At 48.4% G+C, this 25,676-nt stretch overlaps 1 protein-coding gene across 2 annotated transcripts in view; it reads left to right on the top strand.

Annotated features, from left to right (window-relative positions):
• Window positions 1-2,790: 2,790 nt before the first annotated feature.
• PDIA5 (protein disulfide isomerase family A member 5) overlaps window positions 2,791-25,676 on the top strand; it is a 91,662-nt gene continuing 68,776 nt past the window's right edge. Inside the window, exons 1-2 of one of the 2 annotated variants that reach the window (XM_045088821.1) lie at window positions 2,791-2,970; window positions 23,538-23,664. In XM_045088821.1, the coding sequence (XP_044944756.1) occupies window positions 2,926-2,970; window positions 23,538-23,664 (172 nt within the window). In that variant the 5' untranslated portion in view covers window positions 2,791-2,925. The remainder of the gene's footprint in view (window positions 2,971-23,537; window positions 23,665-25,676) is intronic. The other variant, XM_004745444.2, reaches the window with a different exon arrangement.

The following is a 25,676-nucleotide window of genomic DNA, read 5'->3' as shown; positions in this document are numbered from 1 at the left end:
TTCCCACCAACAGTGCACGAGGATTCACTCTCCTCCACAGGACTGGTTTCTCCTGAGGACTTCTCTTCTCGGTTTGTAGATGGCTGTCTATCTCTGTCTTCACATAGTCTTCCCTCTGTCTTCCCTACTGTCCCTTTTTGTAAGGACACAAGTCATACTGGATAAGAGCGTCCACCCAATGAATCCACTTAACCTTAATTAATTCTTTAAAGGCCTTCTCTCCAAACAGTCAAATTCCAAGGTACTGGGGGTTAAGATTTCAATATATGAACTTTGGGGGACACAACTTAGCCCACAATAGCTACTATGAATATAACTGCTATGAACATTTTGGTACATACCTTGTACTGTTGCCCAAAGTGGTTGAGCCAGTTTTTACTCCTATTAGTAAGTATGAGAGCACAGTTGTCCTAACATCCTCACCAGCCCCTTCATCGTATAGATGAGAAATGGAGACCCACAGAGCTGAAAGGCCCACTTTCCCCAATATAGATCACGAACTTGAAGTTCAGAGCAGAACATACAGAGAAAGTCCTGTTCCCAACCTGCATTAGGAGTTCTTGAAAGTCCCAAACATATCCCCTTACCTAATCATCCAGTCACTCATCAAGAACTCTGAGAAACACCAGAGGCTCTGGTCCTGTGCTAGGCTCAGAAGGTGGGTGGCAAACAAGAGAGAGGTGAAACTTACATTTCGTTTGTAGCAATAGACAATGCGACTAACTGTATATTGCAGATTGTGGTAAGTGCTAGGCAAGAGATGAACAGACCCTGAGCTAGAGCATAATGGGCTTGGGAGTGGGGAGGGTAAAATCTCCTGGAGATGGGTGGCTCCAAGGGCCTATCTGAGGGGAGAGTCATGAAGGATTTGAAGGAGCCAGTCAGACCAAGGGCAAGGGAAAATGTCAAGGCAAGGGATATAGGAGGAGTATTGTCCCAGAAGTAGTAACAGCTCTCAGGTGGGAGATGGGCAGAAAAATGATGGTCTGTATAACTGGAGACAAGTGCACAGGGTAGGGGAGAGGCAGGAGATGAGGTCTAGAGGGCTGGGCCCAGAGTATGCAGGGCTTACAGGTCCTGTGGAGGGTCTGAATTTCATTCTAAAGGCAACAGCAAGCCCCTAGAGGGTTTCAAGGAAGTGACAGGCAACCTCTAACTGACATTAACCTCTAACTGGCATTATGGGGGGTATGAGGAGAAAGAAGCAGGAAGTACACCAGGAGATTTTACCCTTGCTCAGGTGAGACATGTCAGTGACTTCAACTCAGGAAGTGGCAGAAGAGATAGATTGTGGGGGTAGAAATGATGGGACATGGTGATGGGTTGGATAAACTCACTGTCAGTTGAGAACCGACAGTGAGTCAAGGATGACTTCTAGGTTTTGAGCTTTGAACCTCTAGACAGTGGGCAAGGATCTTTCACCTATAACCTACTAAGCATTGTAGTGCATTCAGTCTGTGCATTCCCTTGTTCATCTTACTAGTGTGTATCTTGAACCTCAAGATTTAGTAGGTGTTCAATAAACATTTTTGAATGAATAACTGCATGCAAGAATGTTTTAGCATGAAATGAGTTCAATAGAGTTTTTTTTTAAAAGATTTTATTTATTTATTTGATAGAAAGGGCACAAACAGGGGAAGAGGCAGGCAAAGGGAGAGCAGGCCCCCACTGAGCAAGGAGCCCGATGTGGGACTCGATCGCAGGACCCTGGGATCACGACCTGAGCCAAAAGCAGACACTTAACCTCCTGAGCCATCCAGGCATCCCAGTAGAGTTTTGTGGGTTTTTTTTTTTTAATTTTTTGCTGATGTAAAATTCACATAACATTAAAGTAACCATTTTAAAACGGACAATTCAGTGGCATTTAGTACACTCCAATTTTGTCCAATCATTACCTCTTTCTAAAATATTTTTACCACCCTCAAAGGAGGTCCTGTACCCACTGAGCATTCACTCCACAAACCCTCCTCCCTGCCAGCCCCAGGCAACCACTAGTTGCTTTCTATCCTGATGGATTTACCTATTTCTGGATATTTCATTTAAATTTAATCATACAATATGCAATCTTCTGTGTCTGACTTCTTTCTCATCATAATATTTCAATAGATAATATTTTCTAGGTTCATCCACATTATAGCACGCATCAATACTTCCTTTATATGCCTGAGTGATATACCACTGTACGGGTGTACTATATTTTGTTAACCATTAACCCCTCAATGAACACTTGAGTCGGAAAACTCTTGGCTATTGTGAATAATGGTGCCAGGCACATCTATGTTCAAACATTTGTTTGAATACCTATATCCAATTCTTTTGCGTATATGCTTAGAAGTGGATTTTTAGGTCATGTGATAATCCATGTTCAACTTTTTTTGAGGAACTGCCATAGTGTTTTCCAATAGCTCAGTAAAGTTTTTCTGAATGAACAAAAGACAAGGTAAGTGTGAGATTTTTCTACCCTCCACAAGCAGCACGTTTTGCTGCTTTTGCACCTTTTGCAAATTATGTGATTTGAGTCAAATTACTTAACTTCTCTGGGCTGCCTCTTCATCCTCAGAGTGGGGAAAATAAAACTTACCTCCGTTTCTGAAACTTCAGGCACAGACTTAGCCCTGCAAATTAATTGTCTTCCCTTACAGGCTGACCTTGCGATTTCGCACTCCACTCAGGCCCCTCTGTGCGCTTAGGGCCAAGTCCACGCTAGAGGCCCCCAGCCCAGCCTTGCTGCAAACTACGACTCCCAGCAAGCACCTCTTCCCGGCCGCCTCTCCCACCCTGGTGCGCATGCTTTGGCAGACGTGGCACCGGGAACTCGGAGGCGGGGAGCGGCTGGGAAGTGGCCGTGGCTGTTGGACCCTACGGAGCTGCGGGAGCGGGAGCCTGAGTGGAGAGCGGAGCCCTCCGTAGGCAGCGGCGGCAGGGATGGCGCGGGTCGGGCGGGCATGGCTGCTGCTGCTGGCGATCTCGGTGAGGCTGCGGAGCTGGGGTCCGGGCGGGGGCGGCACGTGCGCCCGGCGTTGGGGTCCGCGCCCCCTGCTCCCGGCCCTCGTGGGACAAACGGGGAGAAAGCCCCCAAGTTCCGGGGTGGAGGCGTGCGTGCTGGGCAGGCAGGGACCCAGTGGCTGTGGGCGGAGGCGGCGGGGCGGCCCCTGCGCCTTCCTCACGGAGCGCTCCAGGGCGCAAGGGTTGGAGGGAGCCGCGCTGGATGCTTGCGCCGCAGGCACAACTTTGCGGGGGTGCAAGTCAAGGGGCAGCCGCCGCCTAGGGCGGGACTCCGGCAGATTGGGGGGTGCGCCGCGCCCGGGCTCTGGGCCCTGCACCTGTGTGAGTGCCGGGTGGCATGGGGGTGCTTTATACCTGCACTGCCGGAAACCTCGCTTTAGGGCCACCTCGCTCTCGGTTTTCACCCTGAGCAGCCGGGGTTTTCCACCCTGAGCAGCGGGGAAACTGCCTGTCACCGCCTGGGCCCCCGCCTGCAGGCACTGCCGGGCGGGCTGGGTGGGGTCCGCGGAGGAGTTCTGCTCATACACCCAACGGCCTCCCGCTCGAACCCCAGCCACTTTCTAGCTTGTGACGCAGACTATCACTTAATATATCTGACTTAGTCTTCTCATCCATGAAATGGGGACGGTAAAGGCACCCGGCTCACAAGACCGTCAAGGGGGTCGGATGAAGGAAGTTCTGGGAATTGCAAAATCGGAGGAGAGTGAAAGAGGGGTGGTCGGGTCGGTGTGCTGGGAGTGGTGGACTCTCTGAGAGGAGTTTGCTACACTTGGGGTTGGGGGTGGTAGCTGTCCCGGGGCATCCCTAGAAGAGGCCAGAATGGGTGTGGCCACCATGCCCTGGACTCTCTGGGTTTGGCCTTGGTGTTACTGTGGGGGTGTGATGGGATAATCTGGCCTGTTTTCACTTATCTCCATAACTCCTGGTCTCCCTTGTTTTAGGGCAATCTTGGTTCCTTTTTTTCTTTATTCCCCGAAGTTCCAGTGGAAAACTTTCTGCTGCTAGCACCCTCTCCAGCCCAGATTTTTCAGTTTTTTTTTTCTTTTGGGTGTGGCAAGGATGCAGGGCAACATGAAGAAAACTGGAGTGTGGATTTAGTTACTTGAAACACTTCCATCTCCAGATACCCTGCCTTTTGGGGTTCACCAGTGAGGAGTGGCCCTGTCTCTTCCGGTTATCTGGAAGTGGGTGGGAAAGGAAGCTCCCTGCCTCCTGGATCTGGCCTTTCTCGTTCTGGGAGAGAGTGTGGAGTGGGACAGTGTCCCTTCACTTGCATCTGTGTGTGTAAGATCTGTTTTGCATTCTATTTTCTGGAGCCAGCTGGCCAGGGCTGGTCTCTAGGCCAGGTGGTGCTGCAGGACTGGGCAGAGGGGGCAGCTCCAGTGGGAGCCCCTAGCAGGTCTTTGCACTTGGGCTGTTTTAGCGGGTCCTGCTTCCCTCCCCCCACCCTTCTGTAAAAGTAGAGGGCTTGGGAACCTGACTGGGAAGAAGTTTCATTCAGCAAACATTTATTTGTCAACCACATTGTTTGGGGTTGGATTGGATTTTGGATGGAGAGCAAAGCACAGACTGTCCCTACCCTCCCCAGTGCTGTGCTGGTTTGGGCAGGGGAGTGAGTCCTGTGAGCAAATAAAGACAGGACAGTGAACTCTAATACCCGAAAGGCTGAGAGCCTCCATTGAAGAGGGGGGCCACACATTAATTTGGTGGGAAGGTCAGCCCCAGCTTTCTTGAGGCAGTGGGTTGTACAGTCTGGAGGGAGTGTGGGGAGAGTGCAAAGTGCAAAGACCAGCCTTTGAGGTCTGCTCCTGCATTGAGGTACAGAAGGGTGGTGAGTAGGTTTGCCAGGAGCACTAGAATGGGTAATCTGCAGAATGAAATAGACATTATCCTTTCCCCATGCCCCAGCTCGGCTCAGCAGGTGTCATTGGTGCAGTTTCATTGTCGAGCGGCTTGTGGATACCAGGGTGGGCCTCTGTAAATTTAAACTCTATGTCCATCTGATAAGGGCTCCCAGGTCCTGGGAGTGTACTGGGTTTCCTTGTTCACTCAATATTTACCGAGAGCTGATATGTGCAGAGCAGTAGGCTGTGACCCAAGGAACATGAAGCAGTATAAAGGGGTCTACAGAGATTCATGGACAGTGATCCATACCTACCACATTTTTTACAACAACAAAAATTTGGAAATGGCTTAAATGCTCAACAATAACAGCATGGTTTAAATGACTTTTGGTCCTGTCCATGCCGTGGAAAGTGATGTTTATAAAGAATGTTTGTATTTACTAGAATGCCATGATTATCAAAATATTTTATGATGCTTATGAGGAATATTTAGGGACGTGGCAAAGTGCTCGAGTGTGATAATTAGGGGAGAAGCAGGGTACAGCATGAGTCCCAGGGTGGCTGATGGTAGCTGCGTAAGTGGTTGAGGAATTAGCCCTGCACTGGAACGCCCATAGTGATTGTTTAGGAAGGCACAGTTGTGGGTGATGTTTGTTTACTTCTTTGCTTATGCTTTTTTTTCTGTTCCCCCAAGTTTTCTCTATGAATATGTATTAGTTTTTGATCAGAAAAGTTAATAAAGGAAAAAAATGTTCCTTTGGGTCCGGCCTTTCAGCCTTGCACAAGAATATGGGGATGAAGAGAGTCACAGTTAATTCTTTGGACCAGTTAGTTCCAGCCCCTCCCTCCTGGCTGGGTGTCTCTGCCCTAGGCCTGAGGAGGCTGTGCTGTCCTGCCCATGCTCCTGGGGCTGACTGTCCCTTCCTGCTGCCCAGCTCAGCTCCCCTCTGCGGCTGCCCCTTCCCCAGACCATCCACGCTGACTGTGGTGTAGTCTTTTTCCAGTCCTCAGGATGGAGACTTGTTGCAGCTGGAGAGGATGCTAAGGCTAAGTCACCCAGCTCAGCTGGTTACAAAGTTAGGCCAAGGACCGAAGCTGGGCTCTGACAGTTTTCATAGGATAATAGACACATTGGAAAAGTAACAACAGGGCGCCTGGGTGGCTCAGTGGTTAAGCCGCTGCCTTCGGCTCAGGTCATGATCTCAGGGTCCTGGGATCGAGTCCCGCATCGGGCTCTCTGCTCAGCAGGGAGCCTGCTTCCTCCTCTCTCTCTCTCTGCCTGCCTCTCTGCCTACTTGTGATTTCTCTCTGTCAAATAAATAAATAAAATCTTTAAAAAAAAAAAAAAAAAAAAAAGAAAAGTAACAACAGTGAATGGTTTTTCCATGAATCAATGAAGATATTTTCAGTTTAAAAACTTGTCTGCCTTTTTTTTTTTTTTTTTGACATGATGTCATGTTGGGGGGGGTGGCTTTCAGTGTCCTTTTGAAAAATTAAAGTAGGAATCATATATTGTGTGCTTTTTAGAAGGTATTGATAAAATTCTTTTAAATATTTAATATACATTATGTATTATATTTAAAACATATGTATGTAAAGTATTTTTAAAATATATGAAATATATTTAAAAAAATATATCCTGACAATCTCTGAGATTCAGAAGTCTGAGAAATACCAACGTAACTCAGCTCTTTCATTTTAGAAAAGCGAGGCTTTGAGAGGGAAGGGTCTCAAGGCCACCATGTTTGTAAAAGCAGAGCTGGGATTGGTGCCAGGCTCCTGAATTATAAATCAGGTTTCTTACTGCTCCATCACTGCCATCCCAGCCCCCTACCTTCCACCTGCTTCCCTCTTTTCCAGTCCCTGCTCTGGTCTCTGCCCTTGACAGTGGCTTGACGCTCAGCACCTGGTGGGACGGTGGGCGGGGCTGCAGGAAGCAGATGTCTGTCTCCAGTCTTTCCTGCAGAGCTTTCAATGTACACGTATTTAGGTTCTACACCATTATATATTTAATAGGCTTTTGTGGGCTGGCCTGGGGACCTAATTGCCATTTATAATGCTGTTTGGAAACTGGAGTGCACTTTTCCCACAGAAATAAACACATTACAGAGGAAGTTTTAAAACACAACCGGCACATGAGTTGGAGGAACAGCTGAGAGCCATATGGAAGGGAGACACTGAGCACTGTGGATCTGGGCCAGGGTGGGGCCACGGGGCACCTTGTCATTGAGTGCTGTGGTGGGACTGGGGTGGGACCATGGGGCATCTTGTCACGAGAAGGGTCCCAGCTCACGCCTTACAACGAGAGCTGACTCTTGAGCTCTGTGCCAGTGGGGATCCTCCTGGTTCTGCCCGTTGTGTCCCCAACACCTAGCCCAGGACCCAGCATACAGTCATTCCCTAGTCCATAGTTAGCTGAGGGAACCATTGTCATAGGCAGAGAAAGGAAACTGTCTGAGACAGAAATACAGGCAATGAGGAGTTATGGTCCAGGCTGAATGGAAGGAAAGATTTGAGTCTGGCGAGGGGGGATAAGAGTGGGAAAGTGGATTGTGAAGAAGATTACATGACTGGCAAAGCTTTGGGGATTTGATTCTGTAGGTAGTGGAGAGATGTGATGAAAGCTGCCCTTTTAATAACAAGAGCAGTCAGTGCACAGTGTAGGCTTGGGTTGGAGTGGAAGAGACTCGATGAATTTTCCCAGAACAACACTTTCTTATCTGTTATCTACAAGATAAAGTCAAATGTGATGCTGTGGACAGAACATGGGTTTTTAGCCAGCCTGACACTCAGGAGCTGTGAGACCTTGGGCCCTGCCTCCGTCTTCTTTCTGTTAGTCGTGGTGATGATACCCTTTTGCAGAGTTGAAAGCATCAGAAATAACACAGGAAGCAGCCAGCACAGTGCCAGCACATGGTGGGCGGGGGGGGGCAGTAAATGGGAGCCATGGCAGTTATCTCAAGTTGGAGAGGAGAGGTACTCAGGAAGCCAGGAGGCTGTGGCTGTGGAGGGCCAGAGGGGGTGTAGGCAGAGGCTTCAGGCTGGGAGTTGGGGGGCTCTGGTGCTGGGATTCTCCCGTCACAGGTCCTCTGAGCTGGGCTCTGGACTCTCTGTCCCTCTCAGTGGGTGGGCCCCCACAAGAGGCCCTGGATGAGTGGGAGAGGCTGCCGAGGAGCTAAAGATTTAGGCGCTCTGGGTTTCTGTCCCGTTTCTTCTGAATGTGGGTCCTCTCTTGAGAATGAGGAGAGTAACCACACCATCTCCCCAGAGGGTTTGCTCCAGCTGTGTGGTTTTGTTCCCTGGGGCTCTTGTGTGTCATTTAGTGGTGGTGGCAGGTTTTGGAGGCTTAGTGACAGTGGGTCAGAGAGTGATGCATGGGGTGTAAGGAGCCCAAGTTCTCTTGTGTTCCGAGGACTTCGTGGTTTCTTTGACTCCCACCCACCCCATACCTAGCATCTTAGGTCCCAGCGGGGAAGGGAGGAGCAGTGATGCTTGTCCGTCGCTAGACTGCCTGGCGTATCTTGCAGCGCTGACTGGAGCTTCTGGCTACCCAGTTGATCTGTTGTCGAGGATTATATGACACTTGGCACATTTGTAGACGATGTTAGAGTTTGCAAAGCATCTCCATGTATTTTATGCTGGTGAAACCGCTTCTAAATACTAGCTTTGCCATCATGGGGTGGGGGGGTTAAATACACTCAGATGGACTGTAGGTTTAGAATATCCTTCTGATGTCTTTTTATTCTCCAGGGTCATCCTGAGCCCCCAGGTAGATGTGCATTTTGCCAGATGGCCTGATGGCAAGCCTGTGGCTGACTTCATGGCAGCTGGCTGGGGTCAGGGTAGAGGTGGCCACCCTCTGCCCCGCCCCCCCCGCCCCCCCCATTTTACCATTCTCCCAACCCTTTGGCTTGAGCAGATGTCTTTAACTCATGAGCAGATGCTTTAATCCTTGCTTTGGAAGGTGTTGATGGAGACATAAGTCGAGGGCTCTATGCTGGGGCTGAAACATGGAGGTGATCTAGTATCTGAGTTGAGAAGTGGGGTTGCCTGGAAAGTTCTGTTGTTGGGTCGAGTAGAGCTGGCTTGCAAACACTAAGTGGGTCTGCTTTTGTCGAGGGGTCTGACTTTGCTAGGCCCTGGACGGAGTACGGTACATGCTCTGTATCTCTAAGGCATGTGGACAGACATCTGCTTGCTACTTGTGTCACGGTGTTCATTCATCCCCCAGGTCTTTCTTTTTTCTTTCTTTTTAAACAGATATTTCTTGATGGTCTTATGAGTTAGATATATCATGCTGAGGCATTAGGGACATAATGGTAAATAAGATGGACATCATCCCTTCCTCCCCTTGTCTGGTGGGGGAGCCACTAATTTATTAATTCGGGCAGGAAGTGCTGGAAAGAGGAAATATAAGGTGATAAACGAATGTATAACATGGGTCCCTAACCTTAATGCAGGGAGGCAGGAAAGGCTTCTCTGAGGACTTATGGGCCCTTTCTTAGAATAACGTTTTTAAATGTATAAAACAATGCACAAGATTACAGAGCAAACCAATGGTACTGAAGTACAGTTACCAAAATACTACAACAAGTACGTAATAAAAATATTTATATTCATAAATGCATCATTTAAGAAGAACTGATGGCAGGTTTCGTATTTTCTGTACTATTTAGTGATGAGCATCAATGATGTTTCAAGATCTCTGCACCTTTTGTTATGAGAAAAATGTAGTTTCTGGGGGACGAGAGTAAAAAAATTTGTATGATTTCTGCGTCACAGACACCTGCTAGTGCTTCTGTAGTTTGTTACCTACCTTTGTAATAAAGGTAAGGCCAAATTTCATTTAGAGGTTAGTGAAAATAAAGATAGAATTTTTCCCCACCCAAGTTCATAGACCTCATTGTAAGGAAGAATTATCCCAAAACTTGGAAAGAAAAGCTGATTTAGTGTCTTTATAATGTCATACTAGAGCATTGTCTAAGAAGGATGGCTAAGGGCCATCTGGTGCTCTAGGGAATATAACTTTGATTATCATTCTTTAGGACCCATACTCTACAGGTAGATGAGATGCAAATGATTTCTCTTTGGTAGAGAAGAGAGACGAGGTGGTTTCCCTGCAGGACATTAACCAGTTTGATAGGGATTTAGCAGCCTTCTAACAGGATGCCTTTTCCTCCCTATGACCTATATGCATATTAGTTTCTTGTAACTTCTTTTTTTGAAATATTTTTAAGTCTTTTTTTCCTTATATCTTTTTTTGATGTCCCTTATTAAGAGCTCAGTAACACTTTGGAAGAGGCTCTGTATCTCTTTGTTTGAGATTTAGGTTTTTAACACTTGAGAATTCTATGTGACCCCCATTTAAGAGCCACTGAGTAGGTAAGATGTGAGGACGTGGCACCGAGGAGGGAGGTCTGGGCTGGACATGTTAACTCAGGGGTGCTGCTCCAGAGGTGGGTGAGGCCCCCATGGCGAGTGTAGAGAGGGGAGAGAAGGTGGAGGCAAGTGAGCCCCGAGGAGCTTCCACATTGAAAGGCTGGGGGGACAAGGGATTGCAAAGAAGATGGGAAGCATGACTGGAGAGGTAGAGGGAGGCCAGGAGTGACCCGCTGGGGCTCACAGGTTGAGGCACAGAACTGGAGATGTCTGTGGGGCTATCTGTGTGGAAGTCATTGCGGGTCCTCCTCAATCAGCGTCTTCTTGGTGGTGGTGGTAGGGGAGCGTATGAGGGGGCTGAGGAATGGATAGGGGGTGACTGGAGATGGGGGATTCTGGCTGTGAAGGAGAACGGAGTGGCATGGAGTCCAAACATGGGTGGGTGGCAGAGGTTTCCCAACCTGGCTGTGGATCCAAATCCCCTAGAAGGGGATACGTGTATGGTTGGATTCCCGGCCTCCCCGGATCTGTGGGCTGATGCTCTTCAAGGATAAGGCCCAAGAATCTATTTCTAAAAAACCTATACTTAGAGCTATTGTGCCTACAAAGCAGGAAGATTTACCAGTTTTGTGCATAGTGTTTTGCCCGCCTAGGCCGTTACTCTGGGCTGAGTGGCGTGGAACACGCTCTCCTGTGTCATGATCCATGGGACGCTGCAAGGTGGCCCTTGGCTCGAGCCTACATTGCTTTGCTTTCCTCTGAAGGCGTGCAGGAAACTGCAGGGAGCAGGTAGCAGGGAAGATGGGTCAGGTTGTCGCTGCATCTCCTTGACTTGGTGTCCTTTAATGGCTGCCCCAGAGGGGCAGGCGGTCCTGGTGGCCTCCCTGGTCTTGTTTTGGGTGGAGCTCTAGGGAGCCCAGCGGGCTTGAGGGATATCTGGGAAGTGTTTGTGTGGACTCGCTGTTTTCAGAAGTCAGGCAAGTCTTCGGCTTCACCTGAGGGCTCTCCCTTCGCTTCTGTGAGCCTCAGTTTTCACATCTCTAAAGTGGGGATAACACAACCTCCCGCCCAGATTGTTTATGACAGTTTTTTGAGTATTTTTACTGCAACTGCTGCAAACGCAACTCTACATTTTACATCATTGCCAAGTGTATATGTACATAACTACAACAGATATAAAGGTTTTACAGAACACTTAGTCTTGCTGTTTATGGTACATACTGATGTTTTCTAGTTAGCGTCATTTTTAAAATGCTGGTGGTAATGCACTGAATTGATTTTGTGACTCGGCTCATGAGTTGAAGCCTGAAGGGGAGAAAACACTGGTTTAAACCCTGAACCTTAAGGGACAGAGAGAGAGAATGTGTGTAAAAGCATGGATATACACCATGGGTCGTGAGCGCCTGAATTGTTACCTTCTTCTCAATTAACGAAGCTTCGAGGCAGAGTTGGATTTCCGGAGTGGGAATTTACCTGCTCTCCCTCCCTCCCTGCTGCCTGATTCACTGCTCCCTCTACCCCCTCTTCCTTGTTAGCAGGCCTGGCACACCAGGCTGGCAGCGGCCCAAAGCCCTCTTGGCGCTAGGAGAGGTTTTTCAAAACATTAAAAGCTGTAGGGACTTAAGTCCTGGTTAAATGCACTGCAGTTGCAATTTCAGGATAAGAAAACCTGTTTTCTTAAGCTCTCGGATCAGTTGTCCTGCCCCTGAATTGTCCCTTGTTGACCGCCGCATGCTGTGGGGAGCACTAGGGAGGAACCCTGTATTGCGTGGCCCACATGTGCGGTGTGGCGTTTAAAGGAAGCAACATAGAGGAAGTGCACCTAGTTTGGTGTTTAGACGACCCAGCAGGAACATGTGTGTGGCTCCAGGGGTCTGTGGTCTCCATGCTCCGGCCGGGGCATCCGAGCATGTGAGATGGGGCTCTGGGTCACTATGCACCTATCTACTCGCTGTGTGATGTTGAGCAAGTTTCTTAGCTCCTCCTCGTCTCAGTTTCCTTATCTATAAAATAGTGATACCAAAAGGACCTGCAGAGTTCTCTTGTCAAGATGATTAAGTGAGACGGGCCTGTGGATTTCTTAGCTGCTCCTGGTCCCGCAGGAAGCACTCCGCACTTGGAGCTGTTGTCATGACTGGGGGCTCATCCCTAGGCCCTGGATTTAGGGACTGGAGAATTTGGTCTGTTCTGTGCCAAGTGCTTTCCTATCTCTCTCTCTCTCTCTTTCTTTCTTTCTTTCTAAAAGATTTTATTTATTTATTTGACAGACAGAGATCACAAGTAGGCAGAGAGGCAGGCAGAGGGGGAAGCAGGCTCTCTGCTGACATCGGGGCTCGATCCTAGGACCCTGGGATCATGACCTGAGCTGAAAGCAGAGGCTTTAACCCACTGAGCCACCCAGGCGCCCCTCTATCTCTCTTTCTTAATAAGCACATTTAGCTCCTAAGCTGCAGCTAGTCAGGGCTCCACCACTCAGAGCCAGGCCCTCTCTGTCTGTCTGACACACACATACACACACACACACGTACACACACACTCACGCACACACCCCGTTTAGGGACTCACGGTACTTGTTTTCATTTCAAAGGCTGCTGGGTAGACATTTGCACATTGGGAAGGATCAGTGGTGAAATTCCCAAACTTGGTTTCTGGTGAGGCCTTCATCCTGGCAAAGAGTGCTGTTTAGCCGTGGTAGTTGGTGACAGATGCTTAAAATTTGCCTTATTAAAGGGCATAAATTACCCATATTTAAAAAGGAATGTTCTTTTGTATTTCTTTTTCTCTCTCTCTCATCAAAGCCGTTCTAGGTTTGTGCTGCATGCAGAGTGCTTTGCAGATTTCATATAATAGATCCTATAAAAAACTACAGTGTCAGGTGAGCAGAGGAGCAGAGAGTCAGCTGGAAGGGAAGAAGGCAGATAAGCACTCCTCCTACCTTGGAAGGTGCCACCAGTGTGTGCTGGCTGGCACAGGGTTTCAGGAAGAGGTGGGGACAGTATTTGCTTGTGTTCTGGGCATCTTTTTTTTTTTTTTCTCTCTTCCCTGTCTTTTTTTAGGGAAGTTTTTTTTTTTTTTTAACTAATTTCAGACTTACAGAAGAGTTGCAAGAAGAATACAAAGGATTCCCATCTGCTCTTTACCCAGATTCCACACATATTAACATTTTATCACATTTGTTTTATCACATTCTCCTCCAGCGTTTATAAAGTTCAGAGACATGATGCTCCTTTGCCCCCTTCAGTATTTCCTAAAAGGCAAGGCTATTCTCTTACACAGCCACAGTACAATGATCGCAGTCAGGATTGTGGCATTTGGCTCAGAACGCAGTTCAGAATCACACGTTGAATTTGTTTGTCATATCTCTTTAGTCTCCTTTAATCTGGACTAGTTTTTTAGTCTTTGTCTTTCGTGACCTTGATAATTTTTAAGAATGTCCTTCACCTTTTTTTTTTTTTTTTTTTTTTTTTATTTTATTTATTTATTTGACAGAGAAAGCACAAGTAGGCAGAGCCATATACAGACAGAGAGGGAGACATCCCCACTGAGCAGAGAGCCCGATGCAGGCTCAGTCCCAGGACCCTGGGATCATGACCGGAGCTAAAGGCAGACATTTAACCGCCTGAGCCACTTAACCGACCAAGCCACGCAGGCGCCCCTCAGCTGGGTTTTTGATGATGTTTTCATTCAGTGCATTCTGTCTGGAGGCATATGATGTCAATTTTACTCATTATCTGTGTTGCTAGCACTGGTCCCTTAGTTAAGGACGTTTCTGCCAGGCTTCTCCCCTCTGAAGTTATATTTGCTTATGGGGTGATAGTGTGAGATTGTTAATTATTTCCATGATGGTGTCCAAATGGTGATAATTCCTTCTTTTTTTTAAGTTTTAAGTTGGACATGCATATTGTGGTGATGGAAAAATAGACAAAGGGGAAGAAGAATAAAATCTATCCAAGGACAGAGTTTTACTTTGGTGCATTTTTTCATCCAGTCTTTTTCTGAGCATAATTTTGTGTATAGTTGTAATCATACTATGTACATTTGAATTGTTTTTTATTTAATTTTTATTTAAAAAAATTTATTTCTGTATTTGAGAGAGAGAAAGAGCAAGGGCCCACACACGAGGTGTGGGCGGGAGCAGAGGAAAAGAGAGAAGCAGGCTGCATGCTGAGCAGGGAGCCCAATATGCTACTTGATCCCAGGACCTTGAGATCATGACCTGAGCTGAAGGCAGACCTTTAACTGACTGAGCCACCCAGGCGCCTCCCTGGATTTTATTTTGTAACACTTAATATTAAAGCAAATATTTTTTTCATTGTGCAGTTTTTGAAAACATCACTTAAATGGCTGTGTTATTCCATTGAGTGGTTTCCTCGAAATAACCATTCCCCTGCTCTTGAATATTGAGGTTGTTTACAATTTTTGACTCTTACAAGTGGGACCCTGTGAGTCATCTGTCAGAACCTTTGCTCGTTTCCTCAGGACAGATTCCCAAAAGTGGAATTACGAAGTCAAGGAGCATAAATACTTTTAAGATACTTGACCAATTGTGCCAAGTAGCTTTCCAAAAGAACTGTACTTTTGCCAGTGCTGTATGACATTTGGGTGCCATAACTTAAGAGATTCGTTAATGATGTGTCTCAGCTTTTTTTTTTCTTTCTCACTGTGACCCACTGGTCAAGATTTGTGTTGAGATTAATTTCCTATATTTTGAATTATGAAAGCAGAGGTATTTATTTCCCAGAATAAATTCTAGGAATATAGCACGTTGTTCTTTCCAAGCTCTAAAACTCGGCTGCTGGCGTGGGATAGCTCTGAGAGCCATGAGCATTGTCCTGTCTGAGTTACGTCATTCAGAACGGTGAAGGGCGTGAAGGCATAGGTGAGGAAAAAACTGAGGTATTTTGCCTACAGAATCCTAAGAAGGAATGCGTTTGCCATCTTCAGAGTGTGATGGGCTGATAGAGTGGCCTGGGAGAGGGGGCCATTTTTGCTTTCTAATAACCAAAGCTATCTGGGACGAGATGGTAGTGTGGAGGGCATGGACGTATGAATATTTAGTTCCCAAAGCCTTGGGGACCCACTACGTTGAACAGCATCCAGCTTTGAGTCGTTGGTCTGGAGGGTTACCTGGAGGCTGCATATGGCATGTGAGGAATGTGGAGAGGAGTCCTGTATCGGGGAAACTGATCAGCCCTACTCTAGTCTGGGAAGTGCAAGGCCTTTTGGTCTCCTGCAGTGACCCCACTTCTTAGTAGTAAAAGCCCGAGGTTGCTAGGAAACTGAAGAGCTACTAGCTAATTTTCCTTTCATTTGTGGGTAGTTGTCACTAACTGACCAATACACATGATTGGAACAGACATAATGAAGCACACAGTAGATCAAGTAGATCACAGTAGATCAAGCCTTTGGTACTTTCTCTGTCTCCTTCCTTATAGCAATTTATCTGAAGTATAATACATGATTTAATGCCTTAGACACTTTGAAATATCCCAACTGGAGCAGGTGTTAATATTTCTTTCTAGTTTAAGCTTTTGTTCCACAATAGATCCTCAAGATCTATTTGTGTGTGTGCCGGAACACCCAGAATGATAGTACCTTACAAAGATCATATATTTCACTCATGTCAAAGCCTAGAAAGCAGTGTTCTAAGGCCAGTATATACCCGTGGAAGTCAGAGACCCAGGTACTTCTATCGTACTACTATACATCTTTAATAGATCCATTCTCCTCATTGTCTCAAGGTGGCTGCCTGAGTTCCAGCCATCTTGTCCAGATTCCATCTGGCAGGGGGAGGAGGGGACTAAGACATAGATGTCTATTAGGAACAGCTCCTAAAATTTGCACATGACTCCTCTGCTTACATTCCAAGGGCTGGAATTTAGTTACATAGCTACACTTGCTGCAAGGGAGACTGAGAGGAGTGGCTTTTAATGTGGGTGGACATATATTCAGAGAAATTTGGCAGGTTTTTTTCACAAGGTATAATTACTTTGAGGTACTCTCTGGTAGTGGTCATGAGGATGGATTTACCACAATGTCACAGTTGCAAAGAGCTTTGGAAAAATCACTTTTGGCCCCTTCCTTTTACAGGAACTTAGAGAATAGAGAGGACTTGTCCAAGGTCACACAATCAGTAAATAAAGCTAGTGCAAAACTTGGGTTTCTAGCTGTTTCCACCGAACCTTCCCCTCTAAATTCTCAGCCACCTCAAGTTCTCTGATCTTGGGTTCAGGTCATCTGTTTTTAACATTTTTTTCCTGGATTCCTTTACCACCAGCTTCTTAAGAGTCTAGACTTTCAGATTCTGACATTTGAAAACTATTTTGAGCCAAATGTGGGTTACACTAAATTAAACTGGTTTCTTCACAGCTCCCAACATAAGAAGGGTATCTTTTTTCAGGTGACAGAGTGAAAAAGGTCAAGTCCCACCTCCACCCTTTTTCCTAAATGCTAAACTTCTGTCTTCAAATCCTCCTTCTTCAGCAAACTGCTTTTACATAACGGAATACCTCCAGCTTCGTGGTCAGCATTGAGGAGTGAATCTGTAACACCAGCCTCCCTGGCTGGAGGGAACATGAGGGTACCGGCATGCACCCCAGAGAGCTGGAGCTTTTTAAAGCTGAGGGTGTGATGTGGCAAGGAGTGTTCTCCCTGTTATTTTCAAGAATTGTATCGCTCTTTATCTCGTTAGTCTGGTAGGGATCATGGGTGAGGTTAAGTGAAGAGAGATGAGCTTATGCGTGCTGTGGGTCAGGGAGAGAGGGAGCTGGAAAGGGGCACAAACTCCTGCACATGACCTCTGATGAGCAGCGGATCTGGACTAGTTGCCCCAGCAAACTGAGAACCAGGACAGACAACTGTGCACTGTGGGCTTGCAGGAAGCAGAAGTTTAGAAATCCCTTCTTGCTGTGGGATTCTGGAAGTTGGGGGCTTTTCTCCAAAAGGCCCTGCTTGGGAAAGAGGTGCTCCTTTTCTGCATGGGTCCAGGGAGCTCATAGGGTTGAGAGAAATAAACTTCCTCTGGCCAGGAGCTGGGAGACCCGAGGTGTAGTCCCTGCTCTGCTGCTTACCTACTGTATGACCTTGGGAAGTGATAGAACCTTGCTGAGCCTGTTTCCTTTTCGTGGGCTGAAGCTAGTCCCCAGTTATTGGGTTTGGTGAGGGGCAAATGGGCATGAAATCTGGAAGGAGCACTCTGCCTGTGCTGCGTGGGCTCCTGGTCTGGGTTGCCATGTGGATGGGTGATGATTTCAGGTTTTACATCCTGAGTGTGTGTACGTGCATGCTCCTTTCCTGCCTGGACTTGCTGTTTTGCCTGATTGCAGCCAAGGCCCTGGAGAGGAAGAGGTGGTGCCCATTTCACTGTTGTTCTTGCTCTATCTCTGATTTGTCTCACTAATAGTACTAATAGAGATAATTATGATTATTATGTACTTCTGTGTGCCAAGCATTATGTTAGGTTCTCTATGTACTTTTCTCCCCCTCATTTAACCTCAGCCAGCCCCACAAGGGAGTATCAGTACTGTCCTCCCCTCTTTATGGGTGGGGAGATGCCCCCCTGAGAGGGCTACTGACATCTGAGGTCATGTTGCTGTAAATGATGGCCCCTGGGTCTGACCCCAGGTCTGTATGGCTCCAGAAGCAGTGCACTCTCCCTGGTGTCTGAGGGGTGGGACTCTGACGAGGGTGGGGTTCTAGGCTGGCCGTGATACTAGGCTGGCCGTGATACGGGCAGGAGCACGCTCAGGGCGTCTGGAAGATGAGAGGACCCATTGCCTGGCTGAAGAGGGCCTGAGGCAGTGGATGGAGGCCCGAGGGCGGAGGTGGCTGTTACTCTGATGGAGGTGCCTGGTGTTCTGAGGGGATGTGCACTGCGACGGGGTCGGGGGTGGCACTGGGGGCCTGGATTCCCGGGCAGCAGAAAGAGGGCAGCTGTCCTTTCCAGCCATGGCCTGCCCTGCGTTGGGTGGGTGGGTGGGGGGCAGTTTTACGAGCCTCAGCCCAGCCCATGATGGGCAGCCCAGCCTTGCTGTAAACACTGCTGAAGCTGAGGGATGATGAGCAGAAAGAAAGCAATCATGGGGAAAGGTCAGAAGGAGTTTGCATGGTGGACAAAGGGGATTTTTTTTTTTTTTTTCGCTCTCCTCTAACACCAAAGCTAGTGACTTAGAATGTAAAGAGCCTGCGGCACCCGGGGACAGTTCCGTGGCTGGCTGGGCAGGTGGCTGGCTTCTCAGATACTGCCCTCTCCCCCAAAGGCTTGACAACCTGAGCGTGTGTGCACCATTAACATGGTTGTTATTGCTGTTATTTGTGGGTTGTGACTTAGGAAGTCTGTGGGAAGGTGCTTGGCAAGGCGATCCAAGGCTCACTGGAGCGGGGTCTCAAGGAAGGGAAGTTAGCGTGCACTCTGCAAAGGTTAAAGAATGGAAGTGGAGGAGAAGGGAGAATGTTAAGTGGCTGGAGGAGAGGCTTAGGGGAGGGAGCCTCTCCTGGCCGCCCCCTGGTTGTGAGCTAAGGGGGTGGTCCCTCTGGGGCCAGGCACCAGGGGGCCTTTCATCCTTCCCCCTCTCAGTGATGTTAAGCCTGCCACCTTTGCTCCTAGCACACCGCGCCATCTGTTTCCCCTGGATCTGGCTCTGCTGACTGTGTTTTCTCTCTTGCTCCTGAATCTCCTCCCCTCCTGCCTCTCTAGGCAGTCCTGCTCCCCTGTGCCCACATGCATGCATCCCTCCACAGGAGAGACCGCCCACCCTTCTCCTGACTGGCTGGGTCACCTGTGCGGCTTCCCGTTGTCAGTCACTGCAGGCTGGGTGTGCAAGCTGGCTTCTGGCCACCCTCCCTGCTTACTGCTGGGGTTCACTCATGATGTCCCAGGGGACTTCGCCATGGCCTTGCCTGCAGGGTCATCACCCCCTTTTCTGTGGGTCTCCTCCCTGGTCTGTGTTGATGCAGCACTTCTCACCTTCTCCTTCCCGACTTTCCTCTCAGTCCTCTTCCTCCCCTCAGCTGAGGTGTTCCCTTGTTGTCTCCCTCTGAACCTGGCCCTGGAGCCTTCACTGGCCTCAGGGCTCACTCTCCAGCCTGGAGGATGTCTGTACTGGCCACATGTCCACACCTGAGTGTATTACCTACCAACTTTCTCAACAGAAGACCACAGCCTTTCCTGCCACCACTGCTTAGTTCTTCCATTTTGGCTGTCGTTGTGCACGCCTAGCCCAGAACCCTTTGAATCATTTTGGCCTCTTCTCCCTTCCTTCCTTGCTTACATAGGAATAATTGCTGAGTTCTCTTGTTTCCCCCTGAGGCTCTTGGGTAGACCCATTTCTATCCCCTTGGGCAGCTGCCCAGCTGGTCCTCCCACCTCCAGCCTCCCTGGTGGCTGCCCAGTCTAAGGTCATGGCCGGATGAGGCTCTTGAGCCAGGCTTTCCAGACCCCCCAGTTGGTCCCACCCATGCTCTCCCACGATTCTCCAGTCCAGATGATGACTGCCCTGTGGTCTGTCTGCTTTCGGTGGTCCATCCTGGGTCTCGCAGGAGCTGCCACGGACTCACTTTATGACCTCCTCTGTAGAGGTCAGGAGTGTGGTGACCATTGATTCTTCATGGTTATGATGCTGAGCAGACACTTCCTGAGGGCTTTCAAGGGGCCAGGCACCATGCTGGGCTCCACCCTCCAGAGTTCTTAGTCTAGGGGTGTGGTAGGGATGGAGGGAGAGGGGGAAGGAGACACTTCCATAGGGAGTTCTAAACCAGGCTGGCCACGGGCAGTGCCCAGTTTAAACCCTAGCATCATACTGGGTGATAGTGTTCAAGTATTCCGTTAGCTCAGTGCATTTCTTAGGGTGAACTTAAGTTCTCTGCTGTGTGAGGGTAAATGTTGGGTCAGAGGCTTTGATGGCTGGCTGGAGAGTGGTTTGTTTACTATGAGGGGGGCTATTGGTTAGATGATTGGAGGGACTGATTGGGTTTTAGAGAAAGGAAGCTGTGGGTATGCCATTGGACTTGACTCTTGAGGTTTCTGCTGTAGACCCTTTGCTATCAGTGGCCCAGCGGTGTGCCACTGCACTGCCTGGACAGGTGGGCACTGGGCCTGGCCTGGCTCCTTTCCCTCCCCTTCTTCCCTGTTCCACAAGGGTAGGTGCCTGCCAGTCTCAGGAGGGCTGGTCTACAGGGCAAAGTACTGAGGCACTGGGCAAGGGCAGTTTGTTTTTCTCAAGTTACCGTATTATCTGAGGATTAAAACCACAGCAACATCAGTGTGTTTTTCCAACAGATTCTTTTCTTTTTTTCCTACAGTCATGTGTATTGAGCTATGGAGTTTTTAGTCTAAAGTCCATTAGCAACCTGAGAGCAGTAGAATAACAGGTAATAACATAAGGAATGAACTTTTTGGTGGGCTCTCAAGGTGGGTTGCCCGGCTCTGGCAGGGCAGAATGAGGGACACAGTTCCTCAACTCTTCCTCTTTGATGGTTTGACCCTGGGCAGAAGGAACGTTTGAATTCCAATGGCAGATCAGATTTAGAAATGCTATAATATGGCCACATTTTGGTCTTCTACTCTGCAGAAATGGGACATTGTATTATATACTATGGTAACTGATACCATTGGGGTGCTTTATGATTTATAAAGCATGTTTGAGAAGTTACCCATTTCATCCTCACAGCCATCCCACTAGGGAGGTATCATTATTTCCATGTCAGATGCAAGGCACTAGGCTGTAAAAGGTCAGGTGATGTGGACTAGGCATCTTAGCTACTGGCTGGTAGAGCTCAGATGCAGCCCAAGACTTCTGGCTGCAAAGAGGCAATGGACTAAGAGGGCATTGGGTCCAGTAGAGAGACTAGGGCTCAGGTTCTGGCCCTGTTACTTATTAGCTGTGTAACTTTGGTCAGATTATTTAACTGATCAATACAGTTAAGCTTATCAGATAATCAGATAATCAGTTGCCTCCTTTTATTGGCCACATTCATCCATAACTCTTTGTCCTTGCTCCATTACGGGCTGGTTGCTGTGTAGTCTACAGGATATATATCCTGGACTCCTGTTCACCATCAGCATAGTAATTCTTGCCTCCCTTTGTGGGATCCTTTGTTTCCTAGATTCCCTGTCTTTCTCTTTTTTTACTAATTTGTTTTAATAGAGCATGACTTCCAGTATTTTCCTTTGAAAGGGTATATTGGTGGTAAGTTTTTCACATCTGAGCTCTTAAGCCTAAGTAAATCTGTACTTATAATTGACAGATAATTTGGCTGGATATAGAATTCCAGTTGGAGATAGTGTTGCATGAGAATCATGGAGGCAATGCTTCATTGTCATCTTGTGTGCTGATGAGCAGTCTTAGGCCAGTTTTGACTCCTGATCTTTTTGTGTGTGGTAGGTTTTTTTTTCTTTGAAACTTTCAGAATCTCTTCTTTGTCAGCAGTGTTCTGAAAGTTTTCAGTGATGTTCTTTGGTGAGAGTCTTTTTTTATTCATTGTGTGGGACCTTCTCAACTGAGACTTATATTCTTGAAGTCTGGGGTATTTTCTTGAAGTTTTTTTTTTTTTCTTTTCTTTTTTAAGTTTCTTTTCCTCGAGTTACTTTAATTTGGCTCTTGCACTCAATGGATCCATTTTCTTATTTTCCTTAACTTTTTCTTCTATTTTGTATTTCTTAATTTTATATTTTATTTTCTAGGAGTTTTTTTAAAATTTTACTTTCAACTCTATTGGAATTTTTTTAGTTCTTTGAGAGTTTTACTTTCCAAGAGTTTTTCCTGATCCTCTTTGACTGTTCATTACTCGTGGCATTCTATTCTTTTTTTATTTTTTTAATTTTTAAAATTTATTTGACAGAGAGTACGAGGAAGAGCACAAGAGGGGAGAGCAGCAGAGGGAGAGGGAGAAGCAGGCTCCCAGCTGAGCAGAAGCCTAATGTGGGACTTGATCCCAGGACCCCTGGCATCATGACCTGACCTGAAGGCAGACACTTAACCGACTGAGCCATCCAGGCGCCCTGCATTCTATTCTTGTTTTATGGATGCGGCATTTCATTTCTCTGAGAATAATAATCATAGTTTTTCTGTTTTCTGTTCTTTTTCTTTTCTTCTAAGTATCCTCTTTCTTCTACTTTGTTTTCATCCCTGTCTTTTGTATTGAGGGCTTTCCTCAAATATCTGGAGAACTTGGGTTATCTGTCTTGAATAGCAAGTCACTGGCACATGCACTGGAGACTGTGAGTGTGAGGAGGAGGTAGAGGGCACTTGTTTACTGAGAGGGCCTCACAGTGGGCATTTCAGTGGGAACTCAGGTGTTTGACTGGAGGCTCTCCAAAACACCATCTTTAGGCTGTTTTACTTGTGCTCCTCAGTTTCCACAGAGAAAAATTCTCTAATCTCCTGCCTGGGGGAATAAGACTGGCAGCATTCTGGAAGAGGGAAGGGAGATGTCAGGGGAGTGGGGGCTCACGGGGATGGGTGATTTCCAGGTTCAGTTTGCAGACTTTCCCTTAATCCCCTTGTTTTCTCTCAGGACCATACTTCTTCTGTTTGCCTGGTGTCTCCCAGCAGAGCTTTTCTTATTCAGTCTCTCCATATAGTAACCCCGTGTTTTCCCTCAACGAGGCAAGGGGCTGCTGGCCAGCTCTGTGGGCTGGGTAAGGGGATCTGCTGTGTGACTGTTCCTTATTCAGACTTTTAACACATTTCCTCCCCAGCCTGCTTCCAGCCCACTCCTCGTGCCTGCAGAGGTGCTTGGGGCCTCCAGTACCCAAGGTTGTTCTCCGGGTTCTCTGGGAAGAATTGCTCGTTTCTTGTTGGCTGGCTTCCTGAGATCACTGGCTGAGTGGGAAAAGCAGAAAACCTTCCATTCCCATCCTAAATATGAGAAGTGATCTTACTTCTCTGTGGATTTGTGCTTCAGTGCTTCTAGGTGGGATGGAGTTTGCACATTGCTCTGGTGTGTGGTGTTGGAGTGCGGTGTGGGGTACAGATACAGACTTTCCAGAGAGGTCTGGATTGAGTAGGTGGCTGGTACATCCGGCAGCCTGCTTGTGTAGAATGCAGCTCTTATAGCTTTGTATAAGGGCCTGAAGAGGAATGCTGAGGTGGAGACTGGGAGTGAGCTGGGCAGTGTCCTGGGGGAGAGCTGTTGGTGGTTTGGCAAAGCAATAAGGTGGAAAGGTTGATGCAGTGTCCCGAGAGGGGTTGGTGTGTTCTTATCCCTCTGAAATAAAGTGGGTTCTAGGCAGTGTGTCTGCAGGCACCCATCCTTCCTTGGGCTTGGCAGGAAGCTGGGGCTCACGGTCCTTGGTCTCTCGATCCCCAGGTGGTCCTGCCAATGTGGCTGTCCTCCACAAAGGTCTCCTCGCTCATCGAGAGAATTTCTGACCCCAAGGACTTGAAAAAACTTCTCAGGACCCGGAATAATGTGCTGGTGCTTTACTCCAAATCTGGTGAGTGCCCAACCTAGTTTTGGGGGTCATCCATCGGGAATGGGACGGTTTGAGTTCGGGGCACAGGTGGGAGGCAGAGACCTCAGGACCAGAAAGCATTCAGGGAGGGCCCGAGGGTCATCAGGCTTGTCAGCTTTCCCCAGAAAATGAAGCAAAGGCACAGAGGGGTGTTTGTTCCTGTCTTTTTGGATTCCTGAGATGCTGTTTCCATTCCCTGTAATCAGTTGTTCTTAGGTAGAGCCTCTGGAGCCCTCACTACATCAGGAGGGAGAGGGTGTGTGTGAAGGGGAATGGAGGATGGTAGTCGCTGGGCACGGATGTTCTGGCTTCCTGGACAGGTGCAGGCTGGCCACGACGGGCTATGTTTCACCAGAGGTGTTGATTCAGTGATGGGGCTGGGCTGTCGTCAGCTGACTTGGTCCCAGGTTTGGGAGCACACACCAGGTTGGCAGCCCTGGTCCTGCCCGGTCCCCATCTGTCCCACTCTGGGGTCAGAACACAGAATGGAGTTGGCAGTGGGCTCCAGGAGCAGGACAGAGTAGTTTTAGGGGGCGGGGGTAGGAGCTGTGGCTTGCCTCCTCTGACCTTGAGGCTGGCCAGGGCATAGTGGCTGGAGAGAGGTTTGCTTAGCTCTTGGCCACGAATATCCGAACATCTGACTGTTGATGTTGTTCCAGCAGAGTTAAGTGTTTTCACTGCTCCTCAGGATGCCAAGTTTTCTGTGCCCTGGAGAAGCAGCAGCCAGAGGCTGGGCCAGTTCCGGGCCCAGTCCTCCTTGGCAGTTCATCCTCGACACTCATTGGCACTGGGGGCTGATGGATGTTTTGGACGTGTGTCTCTCCTGAAGCCTGCATCCGCTAAGCACCCTGTCACTTGCTACTTCTTGCCCTTTGGAGGGCTTGGCACACCCTTCCTGAGCTGTTGTTGGGAGCCTGGCCCGTGTCTAGCATTTCTCCATTGTCAGGAGTAGGGGGAAATTGAGGCAAAGGAGAAGCAGAGCTGCTCCTGAAGCCTGGGGTGCAGGGCTCTGAATAAGCCTGGTTTACCTCCTGGGATGCTTATGCGGCTGCCAGTGCAAAAACATGCTCCGTCCCTTCTCTGGGTCCGTCCCATCACAGGAGCTCATCACCTTACACGGGCTCCACAGGGAACTTGTGGGACACATTCCCATCTGCTCCTTTGCCATGAGGGAGGCACTGCAGGTTGTCAGAGAGCGTCTGGTTTTCTGGTGGGGAAACTGAGGCAGGGGGAGACTAGCTGACTCGTCTGAGCTCCACTGGCTGGTGGATGATACAGCTGGCCCTCTGTGCTTCCCCCACCTCATTTCCTCTGCTGGAGCCTAGGAAGAAATGTGTGAATCCTGCAATGGTGGGGGGGGGGGTAGGGCTCTGAGATCAGGAGATGATTAGGGTAGCTGTGGGGCAGGACGCAGGGCCTTGACCACTCTTACTTTCTCTTCTGCCCCTTACCCAGCCTCTGGCTCACTCATTGGCAGTGGGGTTCCAGTGCTTCCTGGGCGCTTCTCCGCCTTGGACTGCCGGGCAGTAGGACCCATGTGAAAATTTTACCTTCCTGCCCCCTTACCCGGGCTGCCTGAGCTGTGACGAGCACAGTGGGCTGTGGAGCAGTGCAGTAACTGGATTTTCTCCACTTCTCTCCTCTCAAGCAGCATCTTCCTTTCCCCGGCTGAAAGATGTGGTTCAGAGAGGGGTGCTTCATATAGCTCAAGTTGAGCTCCCCTGCTGCCCCAGGGAGCCCCATCTGAGCCCCGGTGCGTGTTGGGGCGATGGCTTTCCCCCCTCTGCTGCACCCCCTCCTCCGGTTGGGTTTGTGGGGGTTCCCAGGAGTGCCTCCTTCGGGTGGCTTCATGCAGTTCTCTAGAAAGATCCTTTTTGTTCACTTCTGTGAAAGACTCAGCGTGCTTTGTATTCACAAACAGCTACCATTATGCCTGCTAGAAAAGGGAATCTGTGGAAGCAAATAATTCAGACATCTTTTCTGCTCGGCTTTGG

This window comes from Mustela putorius, unplaced genomic scaffold (genome assembly GCF_011764305.1).
Source record: "Mustela putorius furo isolate JIRA1106 unplaced genomic scaffold, ASM1176430v1.1 tig00003834_pilon_pilon_pilon, whole genome shotgun sequence".
Taxonomy (NCBI): domain Eukaryota; kingdom Metazoa; phylum Chordata; class Mammalia; order Carnivora; family Mustelidae; genus Mustela; species Mustela putorius.
The sequence above is the reverse complement of the archived record's forward strand: the minus strand, read 5'-3'. Positions and strand labels throughout refer to the sequence as shown.